Source organism: Neopelma chrysocephalum, unplaced genomic scaffold, assembly GCF_003984885.1.
Source record: "Neopelma chrysocephalum unplaced genomic scaffold, ASM398488v2 Primary Assembly neopelma1_73b, whole genome shotgun sequence".
NCBI lineage: Eukaryota > Metazoa > Chordata > Aves > Passeriformes > Pipridae > Neopelma > Neopelma chrysocephalum.
The window spans coordinates 1,542,721-1,569,407 of NW_020897734.1; the positions used below are offsets into that span (position 1 = coordinate 1,542,721).

Here is a 26,687-nt window from a genome sequence, read left to right on the forward strand (position 1 = left end):
TATGGTGTCGGAGTCTCGCGGCGTCTCGCGCGACCGTGACGCGCGGCCACGTGAGGCGGTGCCGGCCGGGCCGCCCTGCTCGGCCCCGCGCGAGTGACGGGACCGGGACGGGGACGAGGAGGGGGACGGGCGGGGGCGGCGGGGCCGCGGCGGCACCGGCACCGGCCAGCGGGGCTAGGGGGGGCGGCTGAGGCCGGGCCGCGCCCGCGCTCCCCGTTGGCCCGCAGCGCGCCGCGGCCTGGTCCGCACGTGGGGCCTGGTCCCGCCGAACGCGCCCGGGCCTGGCGGGTCCGCGCCCCCGGCGGGGTCCGGCGCCGCGGCCTCTGCCCGCCATGGCGCCGCCGCCCGCCGAGCCGCAGCCGGAGGCGGTGCCCGAGCCGGCGGTGGAGCAGTGGCGGCAGTACAACGAGACCGAGCGGCAATGGGCGCTGCGCCGCCGCTTCATCCTCCGACACCTGCCCGCCTACCCCGGCGCCGCCATCGACCAGCTGCTCGCGCTCTCCGTGCTCTGGACCAACCACGTCTTCATGGGCTGCAGGTGAGCCCCGGGGGCACCCCCGGCGCGGGGTCAGCGCGGCTCGGGGGGTCCCGCCTCGGGGCAGAACTTGGAGCCGCCGCCGTTGGGAGAAGGGGCTCAGGTTCCCGTCCCGGCCGAGTCTTGGCCCCAACTGCCTTCTAAAAAATAACCGCGGAAGGGCTGAGGTGGAACGGGTTGATGCGGGAGAATTTCAGCTCCTGGACAGTTTTCTTTGCTCGGATATGCCCGTGTTTGCATGTGGAGGGAAGCAAGCTGCTGGAAAAGTTAATTTGTGTTTTGAAAGTAGTTCTAGATGTCCCGCCCCCAGGACTCGTTAAGCTGGTGATGCTGTGCTTTGTCATTTAAGTGAGCAGTTTCCCTCTCCGCATAAAGCAGCCTGTACAGTGCCTTTAATTCTCGGCTTTTCTGGGAGAAACAGGCCCGTGGGCTGAAAGCAGTCCTGTATCAGGATTACCAGAATCCAACCGAACTGGAGATCTGCAGAAACGACACCCACGTTCCGACCGACACCTCCGCTGTTGTGATTGTTTTTAAGTGGACGTGAGGCTTTAAGGGCAGAACCAACTGCTTAAAGACCAACTCCAGCAAGCTGTGCAGTGACAGAGGAGCTTGTGAGCGCTGAGAGCACATAACTGACTTTGATTACTGTTCCGTCCCGGAGCCCTGTGGGGGGAATACTTTGTGTCATTTGTGCAGAGCGGAGTCAGCATCCTTAAATACAGATCTGCCTGTTCCCTTGTTCCTTTCTGGTTCAAGTACTGAACTGTTCTGGTCTGCAAGCACTGAAATTAAACATAATTTTAAAATAGCTTCCAATTCCCAAGCTTGAGTAGTGTGTTAAGAGACAGGCTGCGTGGGCCATCAGCTCATGTTAATGCGTTTGTGTGTTGTCTTGGGGGGCCTTTTTTGTGCCAGTGCTTTTGGGAGTTGGTGCAGTGATACAGAGTGCTGGTAACAGAAGTAAGTGAACAGCTGTGTGTGAAGAGCTCAGATCCCAAGAACTGATAGAGTTTAAGCCTGTAAGTGCACTTGCTTTGCCTGATGATCATCTTCACCTGTAGCTCTCAGGGGAGATGGAATTTGGGCAGGATGGATGTGGAGCCATTACCAGTGAGGATGTTTCCTCATGTGCTCAGCCGGGAACACACAGCAGGGGAACATGCTGGGCTGTTAAAGACAATTCCAGCTTTGCTTAGTATTGTCTGGGAATGGGAGGGACCTGCAGCGTTCCCTGGAACTGCTTTTTGCTGCTTGGGAAGAGCTGTTGTTGCTGTATCAAGTGAATAGCTTCAAAGTTTGGGGGATTTTTGTTGTTTTCTCTTTAAGTTTGCTGGTTGATTTTTGAGTTGGTGGGGCTTGGGTTTTTGTTTTGTTTTGTTTTGTTTTGCTATTGTTGATTACTTCCTGGCTGAAGACAACCTGTTTGTCAGAGTAAATACAGATCAAAGTCTTTGCTGATGAAATCTGAGTGAGTGTTCTGCTGGGAGGTGATCTGGAGAATATCCAGAAGGCTTAGAAAACATGGTCTGTGAGGAAGGAGTTAAGTAGAAGGCTCCATTTAGTTTAGAGGTGGATGAGAGAAGATGTTTGTGTTCTCAGATAAGTTCAAGGTGGCTGCAGAATGGTGTAGGAGGAAGCATTATGTTCTACAGCTACTGGGATCAGGGTAAGGGGTAATATATTAAAATCAAACCAGGGAGACTTCAGTCAGGCACTGGAGGCATGGGATTCCTCTGCCTCCACATGCAGTTTCCGCAGCCTGAGATTGCTAAGGCCAGGTTAGACAAACACATGTTGGGACTGGTTGATTTCCCTGCCCCCTTGGCAAAAATCTGTGTCCCAAAGATCTCCGTCCTTTGTGAAGAAGAATGACACATGTCAAATCTAAGCTGTTCTTGCACCCTGCTGGAAAGGAGCATTGTCCATCACGGGTATTGTCCTCTTCCCTGTAAGCCAGAGAGAGGAACAGAGATTCCCATCCCTCTCCCTTTTGGCTGCAAGAGGGTGAGGGTGTCACCACTATCTGCCTCCCTTTGATCCCTCCTGGCATTTTCTTCCCCTGCACAGTTCCACTGCCTCTCTACTGGGGGCTGAGCTGTGCTGGGACTGCAGGAGTGTGTGCTCAGAGTTCTCAGCCAGGAATTTAAATGGATCTAATTTCTGCCTGGCCCTCTAAATCAGGAGCAGGAAGGGCATTTCTTAAGTGGAGGGTGAGTGGATTTCCAGAGCCCTTGAAACAGTAGTATTTAAAAGCTGGTGCAAGTTATTGCAGCACTTCATGACACTTGTAGACTCCTGTCCATGGGCGGTGACCTGATGCTTTCTGACTTTGGAAGGTGAGCACACTTGGAACAGGTGCAGCATAGCTTGTTCTCCGTTCTGAACCATGGGGTGAAGTCCTCAGAGGCTTCTTTCAGACCATGATTGTAGGTTATCCTTGGATAGAAAGGTTTAGGGGTTTTTTCCTGTTCAGTGTGCAAATGGCTTGAAATCATGTGACAGATCCCCAGAGCAATGGAAAACTGAGCTGGTCGGGGCTGTAAGGCCGAGAGGGATGGGGCTGGAGAGGGACGGGGCTGTGCTGTGCAAGTCCCACCTGTGCAGAACCCTGAGTGCTGTGGCAGGGTCAGGGTTTGCTTGGGGCGTTACAGTCTCCTCACCTCCATCGTGGCTCGGGGATCTGAAACATTTTGGTTACAGCACCAAGCCAGAATTTAGTCTGGCTTTTTAAAGAGTGGTCGACGAAGGCTGAGCAGTGCCTCTGTCACCTGATTGTGGTGTTGCTGATGTGCAGGCTATGGCTGCTGCCCCACACGGGACTCCAGTGCCAACCTGAGCTCCTGAGCTTAGCTCACTGAAGCTGCTCCTCCTTCTCCACACCCTGTGTTCCTTAGTGCTCCTAGTAGCTCTGCCAAGTACTGTATTTTGTCAGATAATGTATTTAAATTTCAGTGTAGAACACTGTCAGTGTGGTGGCTGCGTGGTTTGTTACTCCCAAGAGAGCCCCCTCAGCTGGTGTGGGTTCTGCCCATGCTGGACTGGCCATGGCAGGGGGACAGTGCTCAGCTCTGCTCCAGCAGAATCAAGGGAGTGTCTCCCTTGCACGAGCTGCTGTGTCCCAGGCAGCCTTAGTTCTCGTTTTACATAACAGAAGCTCGTGTGTGCATGTGTGTGTTGCCCGTGGGACCAGCTCTCAGGTGGTTTGCTGTTGGATCCACACAGATACAGCGTGCAGGTCATGGAGAAGGTTCTCAAGATGGCCGAAGGCATCGACATCGGCGAGACGAGGACGTACGAGTTGGTTCCCAGCAGGAAGCTCAAGAGACACCGCTCCCCATCAGACAGTGAGTATTTGTGCCTGTATCAGAGACCCCTTCCCTGTCCCTGTCTGGTGGACATCAGTGGGAGTGTGGGGAGGGCAGTGGCAGCTGACAGGGCAAACTGGGGAGATGTATCCGTGACGTGCTCTGCTGGACTGCAGCTGCTCCCCCTCCTCTGCCGTGTGCATAATTCATGCAGAGTTCTCTCTTTGGTTAAGAAAATGCCATTTTTCATTTAGATTATCAGGTAATTGGTTTTCTCTAGGGATAGTGTTGGGAATCAAATCTGTGTAATGAAATTCCTGTGAGGTGGTGTTCTAACCCAAGGAGTGGTTGTACATGTATGTGGAGATGTGGAGTTCAGCTCATTGATTTTGAGTTATGACCTTCCTGGAGAATTGTGGGGAGGAGGGGTGAGATGATGTCTAGTTTTGGTTTTGTTCTTTTTAATTCCCTACTGGAATGGAAGAGTCCTGCCTGTGTCAGCCCAGTCCCATGAGCGCAGGGATCAGTGTTCCAGCTGTAGCTTTTCCAGTGGAGGAAATGCAGCAGGCAGAGGAGGCTGGTAGTTCAACAGGCTCTGTCTGCTGGCTTCTCTGCAGCACCTTCAGAGCTGCCTGCCCTCCCTCCGGAGAGGGGTGGGAGTTGTGCCCCTGTGTGTGGTGTGGGTGCAGGCAGGCCCTTGGGTCAGCCAGCACTGTGGCTGTGTGCAGCACAAACGTATGTATCCTATGTGAAGCACAGGACTCTTCTAGGCTTGGATATAATCCCTAACTCTGCCACTGTTGCTTCCCTTACTTTGACAGCCAGCAGTCTTTCTGTGCTTCCATGGGCCAGCTGTAAAACTGAGATAAATACTGCTTTTCTCCTATGTTTTGACTGTCACAGGCAGCAGCTCTGAGAGGAGGGTTTCTCTGTGGCATGTTGCACAGACAGCATAAAGAGCTGTTCTCCTGGCGAGAGCCTTTAGGTGCTGCTGCAGTGCAACCATCAAAATACAAACAGAGCAAGAAATGGAAACGTTGCCATAATTGATCAGAACTGATGGCCAAAGGATGTAACGTGTGTGTAAGAGCTTTGTCACCTGATTTAAATAGGAAGGAGGGGCTGTTTATGCTGTATGCAGAGCATTGTTTTCACCTGCAGGGAGCTGGGCCATGATAACCATGCTCTGGTGGTTGATGTCTAGACAGATGTGCTGCCTGACCTATATTACAGTGCACACGTTGGCCCTGGATCAGGCAGCATTTCCCAGCACTGAGGTGGCCTTTTGCTCCCCCGATGAAATTACACACATGTACCACGTCAGCGTGTGGGGGCTAAATCTTTCACAGAAGTCTTGTATAACCATCTCTTAGATGTTACATATTTGCTTGTCAGCTGTTTGGTTCTCCTTTTCTGGAGTCGCTGTGCGTGTCAGGATAGTCTGCCTCATTAGCATTTCTTCTGGTGAAGGAACAAGAGGTCTCTCAGTAATGTATAATGGGGCCCCCAGCCACTGCCACTTGGGCAGATTTCTCCATGTTTGGTGTCCTTTTGTTTGGTGCCCTTTAGCCAAAAGCAATTACTTTGACAGAAAATGTCAAAGCCAGTAACAACCCTGTGTGTTTTGGAAAGGAGGGTTCAGTCTCACTGTGTTCCCCCTCAGATGAGAAGACCTGAAGATGAAGTAGTTTATCTGAGATCATTCCACAACCATGCAGCAGTCAGAGCTGAGGCTCTGTCCTGCTCTGGTGTTCTGTCTTGTAGTTTTACTTGTTTTAGTAGCTTTTAATGGATTAACTTCAGAAATTACCGGATGGGTTCAGTGGGCAGTGCTGGGGGGCTGCATCGTGTAACTAAATAGGTAAAGATTTTTGTGTGGTAGTTGTGAAGGTGGAAATACCACTGTAGTGACCTGCACAAGGATGACTGGTCGTCTTTGATCAATTGTGAATGTCTTTGGAAAGAAACCTGTTGGGTTTTGGCTAAGGAGTGGGAATCCTGTGTTCAGAGCCCGCAGGCTCCTCCTGGAGATCACTCTCTGAAAACATTGCCTCCCTGTCATGCACATATTGGTAATTGTGTAATTTTCTTCCATTTCGTAGGTCCAGAGCCAGAGGAGGTTCCTGAACCGCCCAAGAAGGTGGTCCCCAAGTTCCGAGTGCGACCACGTTTTGAACCCATACACTTTGTCACCAGTGCTGAGAAGGATGGCAAGAAGGACAGTTCTCTGGATAACCAAACACAGGAGGTGAACCAGGAGGCAAATACAAACAGCATGGCACAGCCAGCTGAAAACTGTACAAATTCTCTTGTGAATGCACGGGACGTGGATCCCCAGCTCTCCGGCACAGCTGGGTTAGGCTTTGCAGGCCCGGCAGCAGCAGCAGCAGCAGCCAAGAGGGCTGTGAATAGTGTGGACTCTACCACAAGCAGCTCGTTGCAGGTTTCTGTTTCCCCTTCAACTGCCCCATCTGCATCAGAGACTTTCCCTCCGTCAGCAATAATGCTGAAGCAGAGCTTTATGGAGAAACTGTCAGCAGCTGTCTGGAAAAATCTCGCCAACCCAGATGCAAACACTGGGACTGATAAAATTAACTTCACGTATCTTTTGACACGTTCGATTCAGGCATGCAAGACAAATCCTGAATATATTTATGTTCCTCTGAAAGAGATCGCCCCTGCTGACCTCCCCAAGAGCAAGAAGCTCCTGACAGATGGCTTTGCCTGTGAAGTGCGATGTCAGAATGTCTACCTGGCCACTGGCTATGCCGGCAGCAAGAACGGGTCCCGGGATCGAGCCGCGGAGCAGGCAGTGAAGCTGCTGAAGAAGTCCGTGGAAGTTCGAGTTGTCCAGCGGAAGTTCAAGCACACCTACCACGAGGACCTGGTGGTGTGCGAGGCGGGCGTGTGTCGCACGGATTTCCCTCCTGCTCTCAAGCCTCACGAGGAGTTCGTAGTTGCCAACAGGGACTGTGTCCCAATGCAACCTGGTACTGAAGCCGTGAAAGGTTCCGCCAATACCAACAAACACTGGACTAGTTTTGTCCTCACGGAGAACGCCAGTGACGCAATAGGAATACTGAACAATTCTGCCTCATACAACAAAATGTCTGTTGAATATAAGTACGAATTGATGCCCAACCGCTCGTGGCGGTGTCAGGTGTATCTCCAAGATCACTGCCTGGCCGAGGGGTTTGGCACGAAAAAGACCAGCAAGCACGCAGCAGCTGAGGAGGCCCTGAAAATCCTGCAGAAGATGCAGTCAAATATAGCATCCCTCAAAGTGACCCAGGTGCAGAAAGTGGGCTGCTCATCGCGGGGCTCCGGGAGGAAGAAGGACCTGAAGGACCTGGTGATCTATGAGAACTCCAGCAATCCTGTGTGTACGCTGAACGACACCGCCCAGTTCAACAAGATGACGGTGGAGTACGTGTTTGAGAGGATGACAGGCATGCGATGGAAATGCAAGGTGATGCTTGAGGATGAATTCATTGCAGAAGCAGTTGGAGTGAAGAAATCTGTCAAGCATGAGGCAGCAGAGGAAGCCGTGAAAATCCTCAAAAAGACTCAGCCAACTGTTGTTAATAACCTGAAGAAAGGCACCGTCGAAGACGTCATCTCCAGAAATGAGATCCGGGGTCGATCAGCAGAAGAGGCTTTCAAACAGAAGATCAAAGAAGACAACATTGGGAACCAAATTTTAAGAAAGATGGGCTGGACAGGCGGTGGCCTAGGGAAAGATGGTGAAGGAATTAGAGAGCCTATTTCAGTGAAAGAGCAATTTAAAAGGGAAGGACTTGGGCTTGATGTAGAAAGGGTGAACAGAATTGCTAAAAGAGATATTGAAGAGATCATTCGAAACTATGCACGCTCAGACAGTCACATTGACTTGACTTTCTCTAGAGAACTGACCATGGATGAGCGGAAGCAGATACATCAGATAGCCCAAAAATATGGTCTTAAAAGTAAATCCCACGGGCAGGGACACAACAGATACTTGGTGGTGAGCAGGAAGCGGCGCAAGGAAGATCTGTTAGACCAGCTGAAGCAGGAAGGCCAGGTTGGGCATTATGAGCTTATCATGCCCCAAGCAAACTGAGGTGAGGTGTCCCCTTAGACCAGAGACTGAGCTTCCTGGACACTCGACTAAAGAAAGATGCTGCATTTTTCTTGTGGGTAATAATATCATCTTTTACTTTGGCAATATAATTTCTAAAATGTTGTTAGGCGTTTAGAACCGATCGAGTTCTGTTCGAGTACATTAGCACAACCCAAAAGCAGTAGTGCAGTTACTGTATGTGTCTTTGATATTACTTGTTCCTTCACATTTTAATAGTTTTGTAATAGCAAACACACATGTCCAATGAGAAGGAATTTGACATCATTTAAAATCATAGGTCCATTATTCTTCTTGAACAAGGAAGGAAAAAAAAAAGCCTTTTTTTTTTTAATAATTAAAACAAACAAAGGAAATGCAGTCTGGGGGCATAAACCTGTATGTAAAATTGATATTAATGACAATAAAGTTTTATTTCTGGAAAAAAAGGATTTGTCACACTTTGTATAAAAAAAAGTGTGAAAATTGTGAGAAATACATGTATTGAGGTCTTGTCTCTGCCATGTGTGTATGTACAGTATGTAAACCTTAACCAGCAGTACAGTTTTATTCATAGATTTCTACCCCGAGTCTCCCATTCTGAGAATCACTGAAGGCACCTTCGTGGCCAGCGTATTGGACTGAGAGAATTCCAGCGCCTTTCTACCTTGGAGAACTGCTTGACATGTGCAAATGCCATGGTGAAGTGTGAAATGTAAAAACTGGAGGTAAATGCAGAGCCCACGCTCAAAGATGCTCATGTAGCTTGTGGGGACTGTTATATAACTTATTTTTTTACTTTGAATATCAGCTCTTTAATCCTGAGCAAAACCAAATCTGTGCCTGATTATTTCTCCGCTCCATCCCTGTACCTGTGCTTGTGCCTGTCAAGGGCATTTCACCAGTGACCTTGTGGCCTTGCTCTGACCCGTGTGTGAGTGTGGCAGCTCTCCAGGAGGCCGGAACGCTTTGTCTGTGCCAGGGAAGCAGGCTGACCTCTGGCTGTGCTGCTCTGCCAGCAGCACCACAGGACACGGTGCTCTGTGAGCCTTGGAGAACACTCACTTCATGCTTGGGAAGCATAAAGGTTAGGAACTGGCCTTGGAAGAGCCCAGAGTCAGGCGTGCTGGTTTTTCTGTCAGCAATGGTTCTGTACCACTAAGTCGGTCCTCATGCAGTGTTTTTGTTTGTTCTCCTGTTGTTGTGTCTCAGCTCTCGCCTTTGGTTTTCTGCTGCCTGTATTTGCCACACCATCCTCTACCTTTTTTCCCCACCTCCTGTTCTGTTTGTAAATACTCCCAGCGCTTTTTTAAATACTCCTCTATTGCTGAGGCAGGAGCTCCTGGTGATGTGTAGTTAGAGGCATTTTCATCCCTGCAGGATGCCCTGGCAGGTGAGACTCACTCAGGAAGCAGAGTGAGCATCCCCTCCTCTCCCTGCCTGGCTGCAGCACAGCTTCTGCCAGCTTGGACTGCTGAAGTAACAACTTGCTGCTGCTCCTGCTGTAGGAAAATAATGTGGCAGTTAATTCTGAAAGTAGATTGTTTTTTTCATTTTGTTTGGGTTTTTTGTGCATTATTCCTTTTCTCTGGTTCTGAATTCTGCTGTCAGGAATGCTGGGCTCTAGCAGATGGTGCTGTAGGAGTGGAAGAAGCCTGGTACTTTCTAGGGAGATATTCCTGCAAGCAGGAGTGAAGCTCCCCCTCCCTAACTCGGGTATGCAGCAGGTCTTCAGAGCTTGCTGATGCCAAGAAAAGCAGCGAGAGCACCACTGGTGTTCAGGATGAAAAATGCCTCTTTTGGGAGAGGTGGGGACTGGCTGTAAGTCAGGGTAGTGGGCCCGTGTAGCCTGTGCAGGGCAGGGTGTTGCTTTTCCTGCCCTGGGAAGTGGCCATGACCCATCTCTGCTGAGCGCAGTGCCCGTGCAGGACCTGGAGTGGAGGTGTAGGTTTGGCTGGTGGGGCATTACCTGTGGGAGCTGAAGAGCAGCAGCCCCACCCTCCCCAGTGAGTCTGTGCAGCATCAGGGCTGGGGAGAGACACCACGGTTATAATAAAGGCCGTGCATAAAGGCCTTGCCTGAGCAAGCGGGGAAGGTGAGATTGGTGTTTCTGCAGCTCATTTCTGGCTGCCTTGAGTCCACTTTGTTGTTTCGGTGGTTTTTTGTGACTATCAAGACAAATGCAAGAATGGAGGGACTGCTAGGAGGGCTCCTGTGACCTGGGAGTGACTTGGCCCTTCCAGCTGCTGCCCTGAGTGGGAAGTATGTCAGTGCTGGAGCTTGATCCCACACCCCACTGCTGCCACCCCAGTTAAATAAGCACAGTTATACACTTCTTGCCTATTTATACAATAAGCACTAAGGTTACACTTTATTTACAACTTTTGAAAAATGTACAGTTTCTTACATGGGTTACTTGTGCAAAGTTATACTTTTCAACTAACAGACCAATGTGCACACAAAAGACACTGGAACAGTGGACAACACAATTGTAGGTTCCATCCCACACTGCTGCTTAAGGTTCTGTATCCAAAGGTACAAACTTGCCTTACAAAAAAAGTGAGTCTGGACTTACAAATGTTTTTTTTTCAGAGTTGAAAAAATACTTTCATAAAACTGAAGGGAACAAACTCAAGCATGCAGCAGTAGCTCACACAAACCACGCGGTCATCTACAAAGAGCAGAAACTGCAGAGACTCGAGTGCCTACCCTGGACTTAATTCAAACTTTCCACAAGACAAAGTTAGATCCCAAAGAACTTAATCTTTCTCAGCTAAATATAAGGGGCAGGAGAAAGATACCAGAGGAGAGTAATTCCACAGCTGGAACAGGTCAGGTTTTACCTCTTCCTTAACATGGAAGGCCTTTTGCTGAGTACCACACCTCTACCTGGTTTTGTCCAGTAATGCCTTGGTGACAGGACTATAGAAACCTACGGACAGTTTCTGTAGGCATGTCCTTTAAAATAATAATAATAATAATAATAATAAAAGGGCTTGTTTCTCACCCTCAGTAAAGATCCAAGTACCACAGTTGAAGTGATTTATGTAGATCTGTACATGAATCTTGCATGTGAAGTGCAGAAGTAACAAGCATTCCAGGGTCTTACTAAATCTTTGAATTGGAATCAATTGAAGAGTTGATTTTTTTAACATGAGTAAGGAGTTGATAAACCAATACAAAAAGGAAACAGGTTATTTCTTCACTCAATACTTACAAATGCAGTGGGGTCTAAACCAATAGTAGAGGAAGTGACCAGCCTGGACACATCAGCACTTTAGTTAATATCAGTTAAAAAATGTGTATGTATATAAACATCCCTTTTATCAAGCTACACATAAGCATCACTGTGTATAACACAATTACAATTAAAAGCTTAGTGTACACTACAGAAATGCACAATACTGCCCTAAGACTGGAGAGGGACCACAGAAAATGAATTCAGCATCAGTAACTCTTTTGCAAGTAACCCAAGTACAGAACGTTTGACTTCAAAGTGGGTGCGTTCTGATGTCCAAGGAGAAGAAGCTTCAGCAAGGGAGGGTGGCAACAGCACAACAGCTATTCTGCTTGCAAAGTAAATGCTAGGAGGAAAAAGATGACTCGGACACTTTGTTTATTTTCCTCATCAACAGAGTGTTCATTTGCATCATCCTGGGTCAACAGTCACGCCAGCTCTGTTCTACTATTGCAGAAACCCGTTTTTCATATTCCCGCTTATTCTCTTGGTATAGCTGAGCTGCCTGGCTGTTTGCTGGACTGTTCGGATTTGGCTCATCCAATAGAGACTGTGCAAAGAGAAAAAGATCCTTAGGCATTGCAAAGTACACAACTTTCCAATGTGTCCTGTAAACTACCCACTGTAATCAGAGCACGGAGGTTAGTCTGGGTGCAGCACACTGCATTCCTGCAGCTGGAAGGCACTACAGGCTTTGGCTACGCTGTCACTGCACAGCTCAGGGGACTGTGACAGCCAAGCAGTGCATCCCTGGGTGGGTCCCTGCAGTGCCCACCTGTGTCACTGCCCAGCCCATTTACACCTGGGAAGGATTCACACTGGGCCAGTATCAAGGTACAGCTGCTATACTGACTATTGGGAGAGGGAAAAAAAAATTTTCCTGAGCTGTTTTTGTCAAAGCATCCTAATTTTGTTCCACCTTTTCATGCAGAGTTCTTTTACCTGTATGGATGTTAAGATGGAGGAGACATCGTAAGTAGGACTCCAACGATTCTGAAGAATATCCAGACATATACTACCGTCTGCATAGACTAGAAAAGGTTCAAAGAGAACAGCTTAAAACAGAAATTGTACAGCTACTGCCTTTTTCCTGCTATTGCCTGATGCTGAAAACCTACATTCAGACAGACGCTACAACAGTCCATAGCATCTGACAGACTGCAATCCAGCCAACAGGCCTGCAAGTAGGAAGTGGTGAAGCTCCTCACCAACAGCTGCCTGAGGTATTTAAACTCAACCCTCTAACAGCCAACTTCTCTGTGTCATTGTAACAACTACCATAGAAAACCACGAATAGATTTTAAGGCAAAAAAACTTCAGCTACCCAAAAGTGAACCAAATAAAGAACACTAGCAAACAGCTGTTTACACTCAAGGCTTCCCCAAGAAGTCTCTACATCAGTCAGAGTTCAGTCACCTTCCTCACAGCAGCTACAGGAGAACCTTCCCTCCCTGCACTGTACCCACTCTTGCACATTGGAAAGTTTCAGGTATTTCTTCACAAAGCTGATATTTGTTTGGAGGCCAGGGATACCTCTCCAGCTTTAGTTACCAAGGAAGGGGATTTATTGAACGATCTTACTGTGACTAACTATAGTAGAGAGTAACACTACACTTCATGATACATTGCTCTTACAGGGATTTTGGGGAAGAGATGGAAGTCAGCTGCATTCAGCAGCATCACTATGCTGTATCTACAGTACAACAGACAGAAGTCCAAGGCACTGCTATTTAAGTACAAAACATTCTTCTGTAAGGCTTAACAACAGACAGTTGAGAGAGTCTCATCAGTATTGGGGTATAACACCTGAAAATTAAGAGGCTTCTTTTATTGCCCCTTTCGTTTCAAGCCTGAGCACTGCTCATGTATCCATCCTCATCAAAACTACACAGACCCACACTGGATTTTGCTGCCTTATTAGATAGGGGAAACTTTTATAATAATTAGACCTTTTTCTAAAGCCAGCTATAACAACAAAAAATCACCCCAAAACAACAAAATTCCTCCTCCCCACCCCCCAAAAGACCCCTACAACCCAACAAAACAGAAGTAAAACCAGTCATTGTGTAAGTACTTACCATTTGGATGGAACATTTTAGAGACAAATCTAACAGTAGGTGGCTTATTCGGGTATTCTTCTGTGAATTCTATTGTAAGTTTGAAAGTTCCTGGAGTTGAAAAAGAGATAAGCAACCTTTATTCAACAAGAATTTATACAAGGGATGAGTAAGTAGCATCCCTCCACAACACACACTGATACTGTTGTGCTCACACACACATGCTGGACATGGAACACAGACTGGGCAGCCCTACAGCCATTCTTCTACTCCCTTGGAGTTAATCATTAGTGCTGAAGTCCCAGACAGTGCTGGTACAAGAGTATGTCCCGTGACTTCTACTGCCAAAACCACCAACTCAGTCAAAGGGTCTGTGTGAGGAATTAAGTCTGCCCATGAGGTTTTCTTTCACAGAGCCCAATCCCTGCACACTGTACAAACAACACTAGTGGGTGTATAACCATCTGCGTAACAGCCGGGATTCGGTAAGTCCTATCTATGGAATGTGCTGTCATGACAAGGACCTTCTTATTTATTTTCTCTGCATTTAAAAACAAAAAATCATGTTTCTCAACAACTCTGAGGTAATCAGATCTTATTGCAGAAAAGCAGTATTGAATGCAGCATCCAAATCCAACAATTCAAAATAAAAATCTCGCCATTTATTTCACACTAACTGGTCTTCCTTGGAGAAAGACTGATTAAGCAGAAACAGAAAACTGCAGCTGAGTCCCACTCCAACCATTTTAACAGCCTGCACCAACGTAAGTTATTTTAGCCCTTCTCCTCCGGCTGTGACAATCTGAGAATAAGAAGTCTGTCAACTAAGCTGCACACATATGGGTCCAGGGGATTAAGGACTGCTCTGATTCAGATGGATAACTAAAGAACTCACACACTCCACTGCAGACCCTGTGAGCTTCTCCTAACCACGATATCACCTGAGAGCAACCAGCCCGGGTGGCAGCTCAGGAAGGGCCTGGGTATGCCTGGAAACCTCTGAAGCACCTTCATATAAATATACAGCTCTTCTGTAGGAGGACTGCACCTTACAGTAGGAGCTGTAACAAGCTGCCAGGGTGGACACACTGCCTTTTTCAAAAGGAATTCTTATGTATCAGTGAGAGGTCAAGTTCCCTCCACCCCCTCACACTCAGTGTCTTTGCTTCCTGCTACGAGGGAGATTTCCAGCACTAATATAATGAAGTTATTCCTTTCTTTGGCTGGCAAACATGTACCAACAACTGGCAGCCAGAGAACAGATTTTTTTCCCCCCATTTTCTTTTCAGATCAGCAAGGACCTGCAGTATCTCCCAGGGACTCCTTTCTTTGTAAGGAGATAAACTGTAACACTGAGTTGCAAGAAATGAAGGTCATTGCTTTGACATTCCAGTTTGCAAATGAAGACACAGCACAGATGCCTCAGTGCTTTCCCTACAGCAGTGGGAAGTCTCAACACCCTAAAAATAAGTTTTTGCATGTTTGTTTTTTATTAGCAGCCTAACAATATAAGAGCACAAAGCCAACACCATGCTATCTTAATGTGAAACAAAAAAAACCAGAACAATATAGTTAAGACTGTTCAAGTTAATGGAAGTCTGCAGTGGGGCTTTCAAGCTTTACCCCAGCTAGTCCAGAAGCACAGAGCCAGGTCTGAGATCAGTTTGCAAGCCAGTACTGGGAAGTTAGTAACAACTTCTACCAGCTGCAAACATCAGGTCAGGGCTACTTTTCCTTCCCTACATGGTGACAGTCCCAAGCAATGCTGGCCTTTTAGAACGAAATGCTTAGAGATGTGATTCTGAATTTCAGAGATTCCCTGCCCCAGTTCTGGTTCTCAGTACCTCCTCCTGAGGAAGGAGGAGTGACTAAGCAAGCAGCAGGCTGAAAACTGAGCACAAACCATCACAGGGTAGAGTTCAACGAGCACACTTGAGCCAATGAATGCTGGTCTGGAACTCTGCCTGAAGTGGGAGCAGAAGGGACAGACAAGACAGCCCAAGGGCAGTAACAGGCAGTTTGGTCTTAGAATCTATTTAAAACTACTGAAAGAAAGGGAAGCTTTTGTCTCACCAGAGGCAGGACAGCATTACTTTAAACACAAATCTGAGCGAGGGGCAGTGTCCAGCTGGAGTATCTCCCTACTCAGATTTCCACATCAAGGCCCAGAGTGGCAATGGCTCTTTGGAACAGCTCCCCAGTACGCAACACCTCGTTGCTGAGCTTTAGTAAAGGGCAAATCCAGACATCTGACAAACCAAAGTCCAATGGTCACTCACACTGAAAACCAACACAAGTCAATCAGGTATCACAACACACACTGCTGGGGATGAGGCCTTCGGTGCTCAGTCTGTCACTAATCATAAAGCTTTCAACTGGTATTCCTCACAACTTACCCTATACAGCCATTTTAAAAACATAAATTATCATATTCACTGTCATTATTGATATTGGGATCATCACTGAGGAGAACGTTCTCTTTTCTCTCCTGTACTCACCTTGTTGATCAGCTTCTCCTGCCTCAGGATTTGAGTCTCTGACAGGGCTAACAGAAGCCTCTGCACAACCCACGTGCTGGCCCCAGCAGTCCCCAGAGCAGACCCTGTGCCCCTGCTGGGCCCCCTGACTGCAGGCAGTGAGAGCAGCCCCTCCACTCCACTGCCCACAGAGCAGGAACAATCTCTTCTGCTCCCGCATGAGGATACACACTCCATATTCCACAAGCAAGGAACAAACCACAACACACAAATGCCTTGCTTTCTCTGTTCCAGTCTCCTGCATGACGACAGCAAGGCAGGATACTACAAAAGCTGTTACTTAACTCTCTCCAAGCCATGAATCCTGCACTGACCACATTATTGTCATCCAGTTTCAGAGAAACAGGTCTGAAAGACTGGGAGAGCCTGGGCTTCCATGGCTGTGCCAGCACTACCACTTTAGATGCCACACACATATAGATTCTTAGAAATATGGTGAAGGGGAGGATAAATATCCCCAGGGTACTACTGCAGACACCTGCAATCGAATCCTCTTCAACGAGAAGATGGAAGTTATGCTGCTGATCTGAATTAGTGGTTGCTCCTAAGCTGAGCCAGCCTGAACACTGAGTTGTGAAAACACCCTCCAAAGTCTGGGGGTGGAGAAGGAGGGATGTTAGCTGCAGTATGTTGCACAGCAAGTAAACAAACATGTTTGAACTTCGGGTTTGCAGTCCAGACACTCAGAAGCTGGGACTGGGGAAGGGCCTCAGCAGAGGGAGGATAAAGAACAGTAATTCTCACGATGTTGGAGTTATTACACATTGGTTTTAACAAAAACCCCAAAACTTCATAGGCTACTTTCACAAGAACTAAGCTACCTGAAGTCTTACAGCATCAACAGAAAGTGCCTAAAACCAAAAATACAAAAGCAACTTCTGAAGCACTGACCTCAAAGGCTTCATGAGAAAGATTACAGAGTTTCAGTGTACCTTTGACTCCCAGGGGCCTGCACAGTTACAAAATAAGCCCAAACTAGCATGCTGTTAAATTAAAATTCCCTTAAATTTTACCTACATTAAGCTGGACTGCACTACCATTATCTGAGCTGTGCTACTCTACTCACTTAATGGAAAAGCACAGCTGAGGCACCAATAATGCCATATCTCCAGGCACCACTTAGTGTTTTGTTATCTAGCACAAGATATGTCCAGAGAAGAGGAGATAAGCAGATATCCTGCAACACAAGACACATCTGTTTTCTTGAGCACGGTGTGAAAACACACACTTTGCTATGAAAAGAGCAATCCATCACACCCTGAGATTACAAGATCAACCAAAGCAGGACAGCAGCAGCCTCAAGCATCTGCCTGAACCTCAAACTGCTGCAAGTCCAACACATCCTCGGCATCTGAGATAAAAAAATGATGCTGCCACAGAAAGCACAGAGGAAATCAATATGTCAGGGCTCTCAAAAGCAGTCTTCAACCTTCTGCAACTAAATGGAAACGTATGGAAAAAAAGCCCTTATAGCATCTGTTAACCACACACTGAGCTGGAAGAGCCTGAGCATGGAAACAACCTGCATTTTAGCACACTGCAAGGAGACAGCTTTCTGCTCCAAACAGTGAATCACTCCATTAGCAGCAGTGCTCCAAGAGCCTAAGCAGCTCTAACAACCCTCACAGAAGTTTAAGGGAGCCTTCTTTAAAGGTTATAAGATGAGATAACAAAATGTATTTAGTCTATCTGTTCTATAATACAATGTTATCGAACACTTAAGTTCTAAACATTAGACTGCTGAAGCAGCTACTACAGCAAACAACTAACCAAATACATTAAAAAATGTAACTGGAATCTTTGCAGTTTTCTTAGGCTTGAGATATTTAAAATCTTCACAGAGAAAAACAATCTGCAGTTTAGAGGCATGTCCACAGGTGCTACCTCCGAGGATAAACAGAGACATGGGAGTTAGCCAAGAACAACATAAAAGAGTTAAGGAATTTTTCCTATGCTTTTGTCATGAGTCACAGAGATCTAAGATTAATTATAGCCTGCACTGAAAATATCTTAAAAAAAAAATGCATCACTGATTTCAGTTAGACAGTATTTCATGTCTAACAGGTTTTCACAAGATGCTGAAGTATTCATACAGCACCTGCAAACCTATCAAAGGCAATAAGGCCAGATGCAAACTACAGGTATGTTACCAGGACCTATTTAGTCAGCTTTTAGAGTTAAAAAGTCCTTTTAATCTTAAGCCCTGAATAGTAACAATTGTAGCAGACTGAAGTAAATGCCAAAAAAACCCCCAACCCAACTGTTCTGAACTTCCTCAAACATGCAGCCCATTTCCTACTTCAGCTGACTCACGTTGGGACTTACTCACAAAACACTTCCAGCACCAGAAAAGAAACACAGAACTCAAACAAAAGACAACGGTTCTATACCAGGATTTTGATGGTTCTCCAAATACGAGTGTCCCTAAAAACACAGTCCAGGGTTCAACAGAAAAACTTGAAGAGCCTTAAAATGTTACATTAAATTAGGTTTAGGACAGCCAGACTTCGCGACTACAAGCAAGACCCTACAAGCTAATCTGTCTGTCTCAGTAAATCAGCACAGCAATCTAAATCTACATCAGTTTTTGGAAGTGGGGGTAAGGGGAAAAAAAAAAAAAAAGGCTATTTACTTAAGTCAAGCACACGGGTGTGCGGTCAGGTGAACGTGACCCATGTCCCCCCTCCACCCCCGGGCCCACACCTGTTGCAGAGTCCACGGCAGTGACACCAAGGCAGTGACACCAAGGCCGTGTCAAACCGCACCAGTTTTGCCCCCAGAACGCCAACCACGGGCCCCGCACGCCGCACTTACCGTCCTCGAAAGGGGTCCCCTCGGGCCTGGAGGAGGGAAAGCAAAGCACAGCGTTACCCCGGGGCAGCCCGGCTCCGACCCCCGCGCGGCGGCCGAGCGGCCCCTGCGGCCCCGCCGCCCCCGGCCGCGCCGACTCACCCAAAGATGACGGCGTTCCACACCATGATGTTGTTCTCGGAGGGGGCCCCGCTCACCCCGGCCGGGGGATCCTCCTGCAGCCTGCGGGACACAGGGACCGTGAGGGCGGCCCCGCCAGCGGCGTAACCCGGCCCGGGGCTGCGCAAACGGCGTAACCCGGCCCGGGGCCGCCGCCCTGCGCAAACACCGTACCCGGGCCAGCGGCTGCGCCAGCAGCGTAACCCGGGCCGGCGGCGGCCGCGCTGCGCAAACGGCGTAACCCGCGCCGGGCAGCGCCGCCCGCGCTACGCCACCAGCGGAGCGCGCCCTGCCCCGCCGCCATGTTGTGCTGCCCCCTCCTCCCCCGACAGCGCTGGGCCCCTCGTCCTCCTAACGCCCGCCCCCCCACCCCTTTCCCTCGGCCCGCGGCCTCGGTACCTCTTGAAGTCCCGCATGAGGCGCCTACGGGCCGGAGTGGACATGGCGGGCTGAGGGTTATAGCTCAGGCATACACTGCCGGAGGGAGCGCGGGGCGCCGGGCGCGGTTCGAGCTCCGACTGAGGCGGCGGCGGCGGCGCTGACCGACAGGAGCGATCGCAGCCTCTACCACTGCGGCGGGCGCGGGGGGGGGGGGGAGAGCCTAAGCTGCACCGACTCCTGCGCCGGCTGCCGGACGGTCCCGGGATGTACCAACGGCGCGGGGGGGGGAGGAGGAGCCGGATGTGGCGGAGCCCCCAGCCAGCCTGAACCACCGCGGCGCGGGCGCGGGGGCGGCGCCGGGCGGGGCTGTACCAACGGCGGCGGGGGTGGAACGTGATTGCTGACGTCATGGAGGGGGCGGAGCGTCGGCGGCGCTGCGGGTTGGGATCAAAACAGTTCGACAGGGAAAGCGAACGTCACGCACGGAAAAAAGAAAAGAGGGAATTTACTGCCCACTTCCCAAGGGCAGGCAGGTGTTCAGCATCCCCAGGACAGCAGGGCCCCAGCACACGTAATGGTAGCTTGGGAAAAGAAACACCATCACTCCAAACGTCCCCCCTTCCTCCTTCTCCCCCCAGCTTTATTACTGAGCATGAGGCCATATGGTCTGGGATATCCCTTGGGTCCGCTGGGATCAGCTGTCCCAGCTGTGTCCCCTCCTAGCTTATTGTGCCCCCCCAGCCTCCTCCCTGGTGGGTTGAGGGGCAGAAAAGGCCTTGGCTCTGGGTAAGAACCACTCAGCAGCAACAAACACATCCCTGAATTATCAACACTGTTTCCAGCACAAATCCAAACACAGCCCCGCACCAGCTACTGCGAAGAAAATTAACTCTATCCCAGCCAAAACCAGCACGACCTTCTACACTGCACTTTCTGCTTCCCTAGAGAGCATTTTCCAACGGAAAATAATCTCCTTTCTACCTTTCTTTAACAGCCTTTGGAAGCAAAGGATCTCTCTGCTGCTGTCTAGAGCAAGCCGTGTGGGCCCTGTTTTTCGAGCTTATCCTCACTCGTATCCTGACGTGAGGCAGCCGCGTGGGGAGGCGGCTTCGGGAGAGACACGGGAGGAGACCCACGGAAAGGAAACAATAAACGCACGGTTATCGGCGGCCGCGCTGCAAACCGCCCGTGCCCGACCTTCCCTGCTGCCACCAGCCTGTGCAACAAGAAACGTGCGAGCCGGTCAGGAGGAGCCGTGTCCAGAGCCCGGCTTTAGGGACACGGGAGCTGAGGCAGCTCCAGCACCGGGTGTCCCCGGAGCCCCGCGGAGCCGCCCCGCGGGCGGGGCCGGGCCGGGCGGGCAGGGCCAGGCGCCGCCATGCCCAAGGTGGTGTCGCGCTCCGTGGTGTGCTCCGACACCCGCGACCGCGAGGAGTACGACGATGGCGAGAAGCCGCTGCACGTCTACTACTGCCTGTGCGGGCAGATGGTGCTGGTGCTGGGTGAGCCGGGCCGGCGGGTGAGGCCGCGGGCGGAGGGGGCGGTCAGGCCGCGGGCCGGGAGGGGTCAGGCCGCGGGCCCGGGCAGGCGGCGGGAGCGGGGTGGGGGCGCGGGTTCGGATTGCGAGTGCGATGTGCGGGGTTCGGGTGCGGGGTTCGGGGTTCCCGGTGCCCGCCTGGCCCCGCCGCCACCCCGGCCCCGCCGCTCCCCGCAGACTGCCAGCTGGAGAAGCTGCCGATGCGGCCGCGGGACCGTGCCCGGGTGATGGACGCGGCCAAGCACGCCCACAAGTTCTGCAACGCCGAGGAGGAGGAGAGCGTCTTCCTGCGCAGGTGGGCCCGGCCGCGGCACCCCCCGACCCCCTGAGAGCCCCTCACGGCTGCCCTCCCCACCCGGCTGGCGGCCACTGAACTCCGCTGTGTGTGCGCCCTGCTCCAGCTCTTCCTCTCTCCCCCAGACCCGAAGGCATAGAGCGGCAGTTCAGGAAGAAGTGCGGCAAGTGAGTGATCACAGCATCTTTTTAGTAACATTTATAACCTTTTCTTGACATTTATAATCTCAACCACAGGAATCCAAAATCTAAGTTTCCTCTCAGCTCCGTGTTTCTGTTTCCAGGTGTGGACTGCTGCTCTTTTATCAACACCAACAGAAGAATGCTCCTGTGACGTTCATTGTTGATGGTGCTGTGGTCAAATTTGGCCAGGGTTTTGGGAAAACAAACATATATACTCAGAAACAAGAACCTCCCAAAAAGGTAGTCGGCTTTAGAGAATTAAAAAGGCTATCTTTGCTTTTCAAAACATGCTGTGTGTAAAATAACTTAATTGTTGAGGCAGGGGGGATTAAAAACAGGATCTCTGAACAATAACTCAGTTTAGTGTCTTCTCCACGTCTGCCTAAAGTTTTCCTTTACAAAGGTCACTGCAGCTTGGAGTCCCAGCATTAAAGGAAAGCAAAATAAACTTTGAAATTTATACTGTGCCTGATGTTTAGGCTCAGTTACCAGAAAGTTTCCCTTTGTAAGTAGGTCAGGTTGGTAGCCTGCACAGTGATTTTCAAAATCTGGCTCACCTATTTTATGTCAGTGAATTTCCTTCTGGTAATGAATGACACCTCTAAGCCCAGAAATCACTGGGCAGAATTCTCCTTTGCCACCCACAGAGTTCAGGTAATCTCGATGACTTAAGAAGCCTTAAAAATTTTGGAAGGGGGAAGCACTCCCTAGTGGCACAACTGTTACCAAGGTTTAACAAAATACTCTGTTTTTCACCCAGGTGATGATGACCAAACGGACGAAAGATATGGGCAAGTTCAGTTCTGTAACAGTCTCCACAATTGATGAAGAGGAGGAGGAGATCGAAGCGGTGAGTTTCGGGTGCCCTTGGTGGCACCCACATGTGAGCTGGGCAGCTGTCTGGGATGTGGGGCAGAGCCAGCGCTCGTCTCACCACCTGGGTGAGGTGTTATTACTCCGGGGTTTGCTGTTGCAAAGTGATGTGTGTGTGTTTCAGAGGGAGATTGCAGACTCCTATGCACAGAATGCAAAAGTGATTGAGAAACAGCTGGAACGCAAAGGCATGAGCAAGAAAAGGCTACAGGAGTTGGTGAGTGTTTTCTTTGGTGTTCAGCACGACTCCCTGAGATCTGTTTGTTTTGTACACAAAAACTATTTTGGAGATCAGACTGCAAGTATAGAGAGGTCCTGGTACAGTCACAGGTAACTTGTAGCTTTGTGAGGATGAGTTTTTCTTTACAGATTTTATAGAAATATTCTTCTAGTCCTTCTGGGATTAAAATAGTACTCGATTACCTGTAGAGCTAATAAGAGCAGCCAGCTTGCAGGGAGGCTTTCTCCTTTGGACAAGGATCAAGGGAAGGGGACAAAAGGCCATGGCTTTGCCAACCATAACACCCCTAATACTGTGCTCTTGTGCCTGCCTGGCAGAGCAGGTCGTTGCCATGAGGTGCCAGGGCAAGGCAAGGCTCTTGTGGGGAACTTGCAGCTCAGCCCCTACTGAGAGGCACTTGAAGAATGGCAAGAACATCACAGCCTTACCTGCTGTGATCTTACCTGCTGTGACAGGAGAGTGGTAGATGGGAGGGGGAGGAAATGTGCAGCTTCCCCTTGGGGATAGAAAGTATGAAATTGTCTCCTGAGCAGTTAGTTTTAGGATGTTTATGATTTTAAAGGTGGTCCCTGCATCAGGGAAGGAGGGAGTCAGCAAAGCAGTTGGGCTACTCCTGCCTCTGGGTTGGGAACTGGAAAGTTTGCAGTGGTCAGACAAGAGCAAACCTCACTGGAGCACTGAAGAGAAACATATCCAGACATTATTTAATTCTGTCTTAATTTTCCTTTATTCAGGCTGAGTTGGAAGCCAAGAAAGCCAAGATGAAGGGAACCCTGATTGATAACCAGTTCAAATGAAATGCTGCCTATTTGCTGGGTATTTGGAGGCAGGAGAAGGTTACCAGGAGCAGGGATCTGTTAATAGATCTGTTAACACAGCAGAAGTAACAGACACTGTTCGAGGGTTGCACTGTGCTGCAGCCAGCCTGGAGGGTGAGAATCTCTCTGTCATAAGTGATACTCTGGTACCAATTTTAATAACTCCAACAGCACTGGAGACTTTGCTGAAACTGCAGTTCTCTACAGACCTAGTGTTATGAGCAAGCTGTTCCAGGCAGAATATTTACTTTTGGGAAAATCTTTGCCAGGTGCCTTCCTGAGTTCACCTTTAGATACCTGTCTTTTTATTTTGGTAGTGTAAGATTTCCTTGAATGTATTAGAACAACAGGTCAACTGTACAACAAAGACATCCTTACAAAAGTATGCTCTGTGCCTATTACTCATTTTGTTATTTTAACTGTGTCCAAAACATGCAGCAGCCTCAGGGACATGCCATTCCAACACAGTCTGGAACAACTGGGGTGCAAGGCTTGAGCATCATTCTGCTGCTCATTCTGCCTGACCTGGCAGAGGCAGCCAGCACAGGCTTGGCTGCAGCACTCCAGCCTCAGGTCCTGTGGAACAGTGGAAGGCTGCAGTTGTACAGAATTACACTGTCCCAATAGCTACTGGCCCATACAAGAACATGAAATCCAACCCTGTTTTAAATTAATGAAAACAAAAACTGCCACTATGAGTTCAAATATATAGTGGGAAGCTACTGATACAGTTGGTAGTCATTTAAAGTAGAATACCACTGCATGTCTTAACTAAACCATTCTAAAAAACAGTATCAGTACTGGAGTTGTGAAATGTGGAGGAAAAATTGTTTTGAATGTTCTGACCACTAAGGACTTGGTGAAGACACCATTACACATCAGTTTTAAAGTACCTTATTTGGAGAATAACATTTTGTATTTCTTGTTGATGTAATAGCAGTGCTCTATAGCCCATGTCTTTGTTGCTCTACTTGAGATTAAATGCCACATTATGGATTTGAACTAAAATACCTTTCCTAGGGTGTTCTTACTCTAGCAAGTATCATAAAATAATTTGAGCAAAGATGCTTCATCTCCCACAATTATTACAGAAAGCTTCCTGTAATCTATAAAGATTTTCCATCTGGCTTTATAACCTTGACTGGGAAAACTCAGCTCTGCTTTGCCTAAGGATCTATTCTTCCTTTGGAAAAACAAGGTGTAACAGAGGGAGTGAACTCTGCACCAGAGTTGGCAGGCTGGGATGTGTCCATAGGTCCTGTGACAATTTAATGCCAGGCTGAGTAAGCAGGTGTTCAGGTTAACTCACAGTGCTGATCTTGTTCCCCGCTTATCACCTGTTAATCTGAAGCCTATTTCCAGAAGCTCTTCAGTTAAGCAATCACAGGGTGGTGTGCCATACTCGGGAAGGGCAGGAGGCGTATGTGGGTACATCTCTGGTACACAAATCCCTTTCCCCAGTGTGGTAACACAGTCCAGCCAGGCGAGGGCCTCACGGCTCCTCTGGGAATGATCCAAGCCCCGAGTAACTGCAAGTTGGTCTCTGTAAAAATTGGGAAGTTTTTCTCAAGCACGTGTCGAAGACTCTGACATCCAAAAATAGGTTTTGAACCACGTGAAGTCCTCTGGGATACAGACTTTGAGTCTTCAGTTGTCCAAGGATGAAGTGCAGTCCTGCTTCAAATGACACCAGCACACAAGCTGACTTGGGGATAGCGTGATTTACAGTCAGGGTTGAGGCTGGGAGTGACAAAAGATTTCAGCTGAGAGTGGGCTGTGAAGGGGCTGCCAGGTGGGGTTAGGACCATCTGCAGTTTGGTGAGGCACAAAGAAAATATGGTGAGTGCCCAGCTCAGCACAAGTTGTCCAATGTAGCTGTTACCAAGTGCCACCAAGTTCCTCAGCTGTGCACCCAGAGCCTTCAGGCACAGCACAGGCACTCCTCAATTTTGGAAGGCCGGTTCATACTCAGTCAGTGTTTGTCATTCTTGTCACTGGAGATCTGCCTACTTTGGCTCAGGACTCGTGCATGGACCCAGTCAGAAAGGAGAGTACATCATTTGTTGCACCAGCAGTCCCTGAGGTGCTTTTGATACACTCTAGTTACAAACTCAATGCCTGAAACAACTCCAACACAGAGAATCTGACCCAATACATTATTATGTATTTCTTACTCTAACTAGATCTAATTCACAATGGGTTAAATCAAGTTGGGTTTCTCATTTCTAGATCTTAATGAATTAAAATGTATTAGCTGACTGTAGCAACAGGAAGCAGGGGCACCTAGTTCAAACACTTGATTAAATGTCCTAACCAGCTGTTCTACAGCTGGTTTTTCATACCCTGGTAGAAAATGGGGGATCTGCAGCAGAGTTCAGACCAAAGCAAATTCAGATTTTGCATTACTGTAAAAGTCAACATTTGTTTTTATAAACCTGTTTGTTTAACTGAGCACCATATTGTATGTAAGAACCTGTCCAGATGCAGAGGTATCACAAAGCAAAATAGTGTGTGAAATAAAAGTAGAGGAGTGGATCTGTTCCAAAAGTAATGGCACACATAGCCAGACTTACCTTCCTGTGTTTCATGGCTTAGTCCAGACCAATAACCAGGCACCTTCACAAGACCCTAGTCTGAATTACTGTGTCACAACAGCTCTGGGTGTAAAAATGCTGCCTTGTTCCCCATTACCTGTGCAAAAACCCCACACAATTTGTAAACACTGAAGAGAAGTGGTAATGCTGAATCCAGCCTTGTTGGTGTTAATTGCAGCTGTACCTAGGGAGCAGCCTGACGTCCTCCCTGCCTGCCTCCTGAGGGGAAATATTTCTGGTCAGTTCTCACAGCTCTCCTTGGGCTGTGCTCTGTGTTTGTGCTATTTCACCTGCCAACTGGCATACAGATGGCTAATTCTGACTCCCTAGACTATTGCAATGAATATTGATAACTGCACACTAACAACGTGTATGGCAAAGTGATCAGCTGGGGAGCAGCACTGACTGGTCAGCCTGAATCAAACTGGACTCACCTTTTGCTGGTGTTCTCCTAAAGAGCCCCACAGGTCACTGTGGGGCCCCATGGGCCACTGCTACCTCCAGGCAGTTTAAAGTATAAAAGGATGGTCTTGTTTAAAAGGCTGCAAGGCTGGGCTCCAAGGGATGAAGGAGGAAGCATTGTAGCTCTCTCCACTGAAGAGTTCTTATGAACCTAGCTGGCCACAGCGTGCTGGTATTTTGGGTGGATTTCAAAGCACAGGTGGCCAATCTCCTTGTCAGCCAGAAAATTGCTGCCCTGTCCCTGCAGCTAGGGCCATAACTCGTCATCCCAGCAGGATCAGACAACAACCACCAACAAACCACTGCTGGGATGACACATCCCACAACCTCTCTGATGCTGCTGGTCTTGGTGTGGGTCTTGGCAGCTCCTGAGTGTTCATTGCTCCCAAAACTGCTACCTCTCCAGCAGCTCCCTGTGACTCCCAGAGACACAGTCTGGAGTGACCCAAGGACCACTGAAGGGGACAGTGGAGTGGATGAGCTGGCACTCCACTGGTCTTTTACAAGGTGAGTCCTTGGGGTGGGATGCTCTCCACTGCACGACTCAGCACACACCAGACAGC

At 49.0% G+C, this 26,687-nt stretch overlaps 3 protein-coding genes across 3 annotated transcripts; 2 read left to right on the forward strand and 1 right to left on the reverse strand.

Moving 5' to 3' along the window:
* The first annotated feature begins 207 nt into the window (after positions 1-207).
* On the forward strand, positions 208-8,764 carry NKRF (NFKB repressing factor). Its single transcript, XM_027687301.1, has 3 exons — positions 208-538; positions 3,761-3,882; positions 5,946-8,764. The coding sequence occupies exons 1-3, from the start codon at positions 333-335 to the stop codon at positions 7,940-7,942; spliced, it is 2,325 nt and encodes a 774-aa protein (XP_027543102.1). The 5' UTR covers positions 208-332; the 3' UTR covers positions 7,943-8,764.
* Positions 8,765-10,275: 1,511 nt separating this feature from the next.
* Positions 10,276-19,394, reverse strand: UBE2A (ubiquitin conjugating enzyme E2 A). The gene is made up of 6 exons (XM_027687350.1): positions 19,141-19,394; positions 18,724-18,804; positions 18,586-18,611; positions 13,256-13,345; positions 12,120-12,208; positions 10,276-11,727 (listed from the first exon to the last, which is right to left on the reverse strand). The coding sequence occupies exons 1-6, from the start codon at positions 19,182-19,184 to the stop codon at positions 11,599-11,601; spliced, it is 459 nt and encodes a 152-aa protein (XP_027543151.1). The 5' UTR covers positions 19,185-19,394; the 3' UTR covers positions 10,276-11,598.
* Positions 19,395-19,541: 147 nt separating this feature from the next.
* CUNHXorf56 (chromosome unknown CXorf56 homolog) lies at positions 19,542-24,199 on the forward strand. Its single transcript, XM_027687343.1, has 8 exons — positions 19,542-19,655; positions 20,117-20,624; positions 20,837-20,954; positions 21,080-21,121; positions 21,238-21,376; positions 21,897-21,986; positions 22,134-22,226; positions 22,985-24,199. The coding sequence occupies exons 2-8, from the start codon at positions 20,501-20,503 to the stop codon at positions 23,045-23,047; spliced, it is 669 nt and encodes a 222-aa protein (XP_027543144.1). The 5' UTR covers positions 19,542-19,655; positions 20,117-20,500; the 3' UTR covers positions 23,048-24,199.
* Positions 24,200-26,687: the final 2,488 nt, after the last annotated feature.

Coding starts and splice junctions, on each gene's coding strand:
- NKRF (XM_027687301.1), top strand. CDS start 333: ATGGCGCCGCCGCCCGCCGAGCCGCAGCCGGAGGCGGTGCCCGAGCCG. Junction 539..3,760: donor CACGTCTTCATGGGCTGCAG/GTGAGCCCCGGG, acceptor GGATCCACACAG/ATACAGCGTGCAGGTCATGG. Junction 3,883..5,945: donor ACACCGCTCCCCATCAGACA/GTGAGTATTTGT, acceptor TCCATTTCGTAG/GTCCAGAGCCAGAGGAGGTT.
- UBE2A (XM_027687350.1), bottom strand. CDS start 19,184: ATGTCCACTCCGGCCCGTAGGCGCCTCATGCGGGACTTCAAGAG. Junction 18,805..19,140: donor CTCATGCGGGACTTCAAGAG/GTACCGAGGCCG, acceptor TGTGTCCCGCAG/GCTGCAGGAGGATCCCCCGG. Junction 18,612..18,723: donor TGGAACGCCGTCATCTTTGG/GTGAGTCGGCGC, acceptor TCCCTCCTCCAG/GCCCGAGGGGACCCCTTTCG.
- CUNHXorf56 (XM_027687343.1), top strand. CDS start 20,501: ATGCCCAAGGTGGTGTCGCGCTCCGTGGTGTGCTCCGACACCCGCGAC. Junction 20,955..21,079: donor GAGAGCGTCTTCCTGCGCAG/GTGGGCCCGGCC, acceptor TCTCTCCCCCAG/ACCCGAAGGCATAGAGCGGC. Junction 21,122..21,237: donor TTCAGGAAGAAGTGCGGCAA/GTGAGTGATCAC, acceptor TTCTGTTTCCAG/GTGTGGACTGCTGCTCTTTT.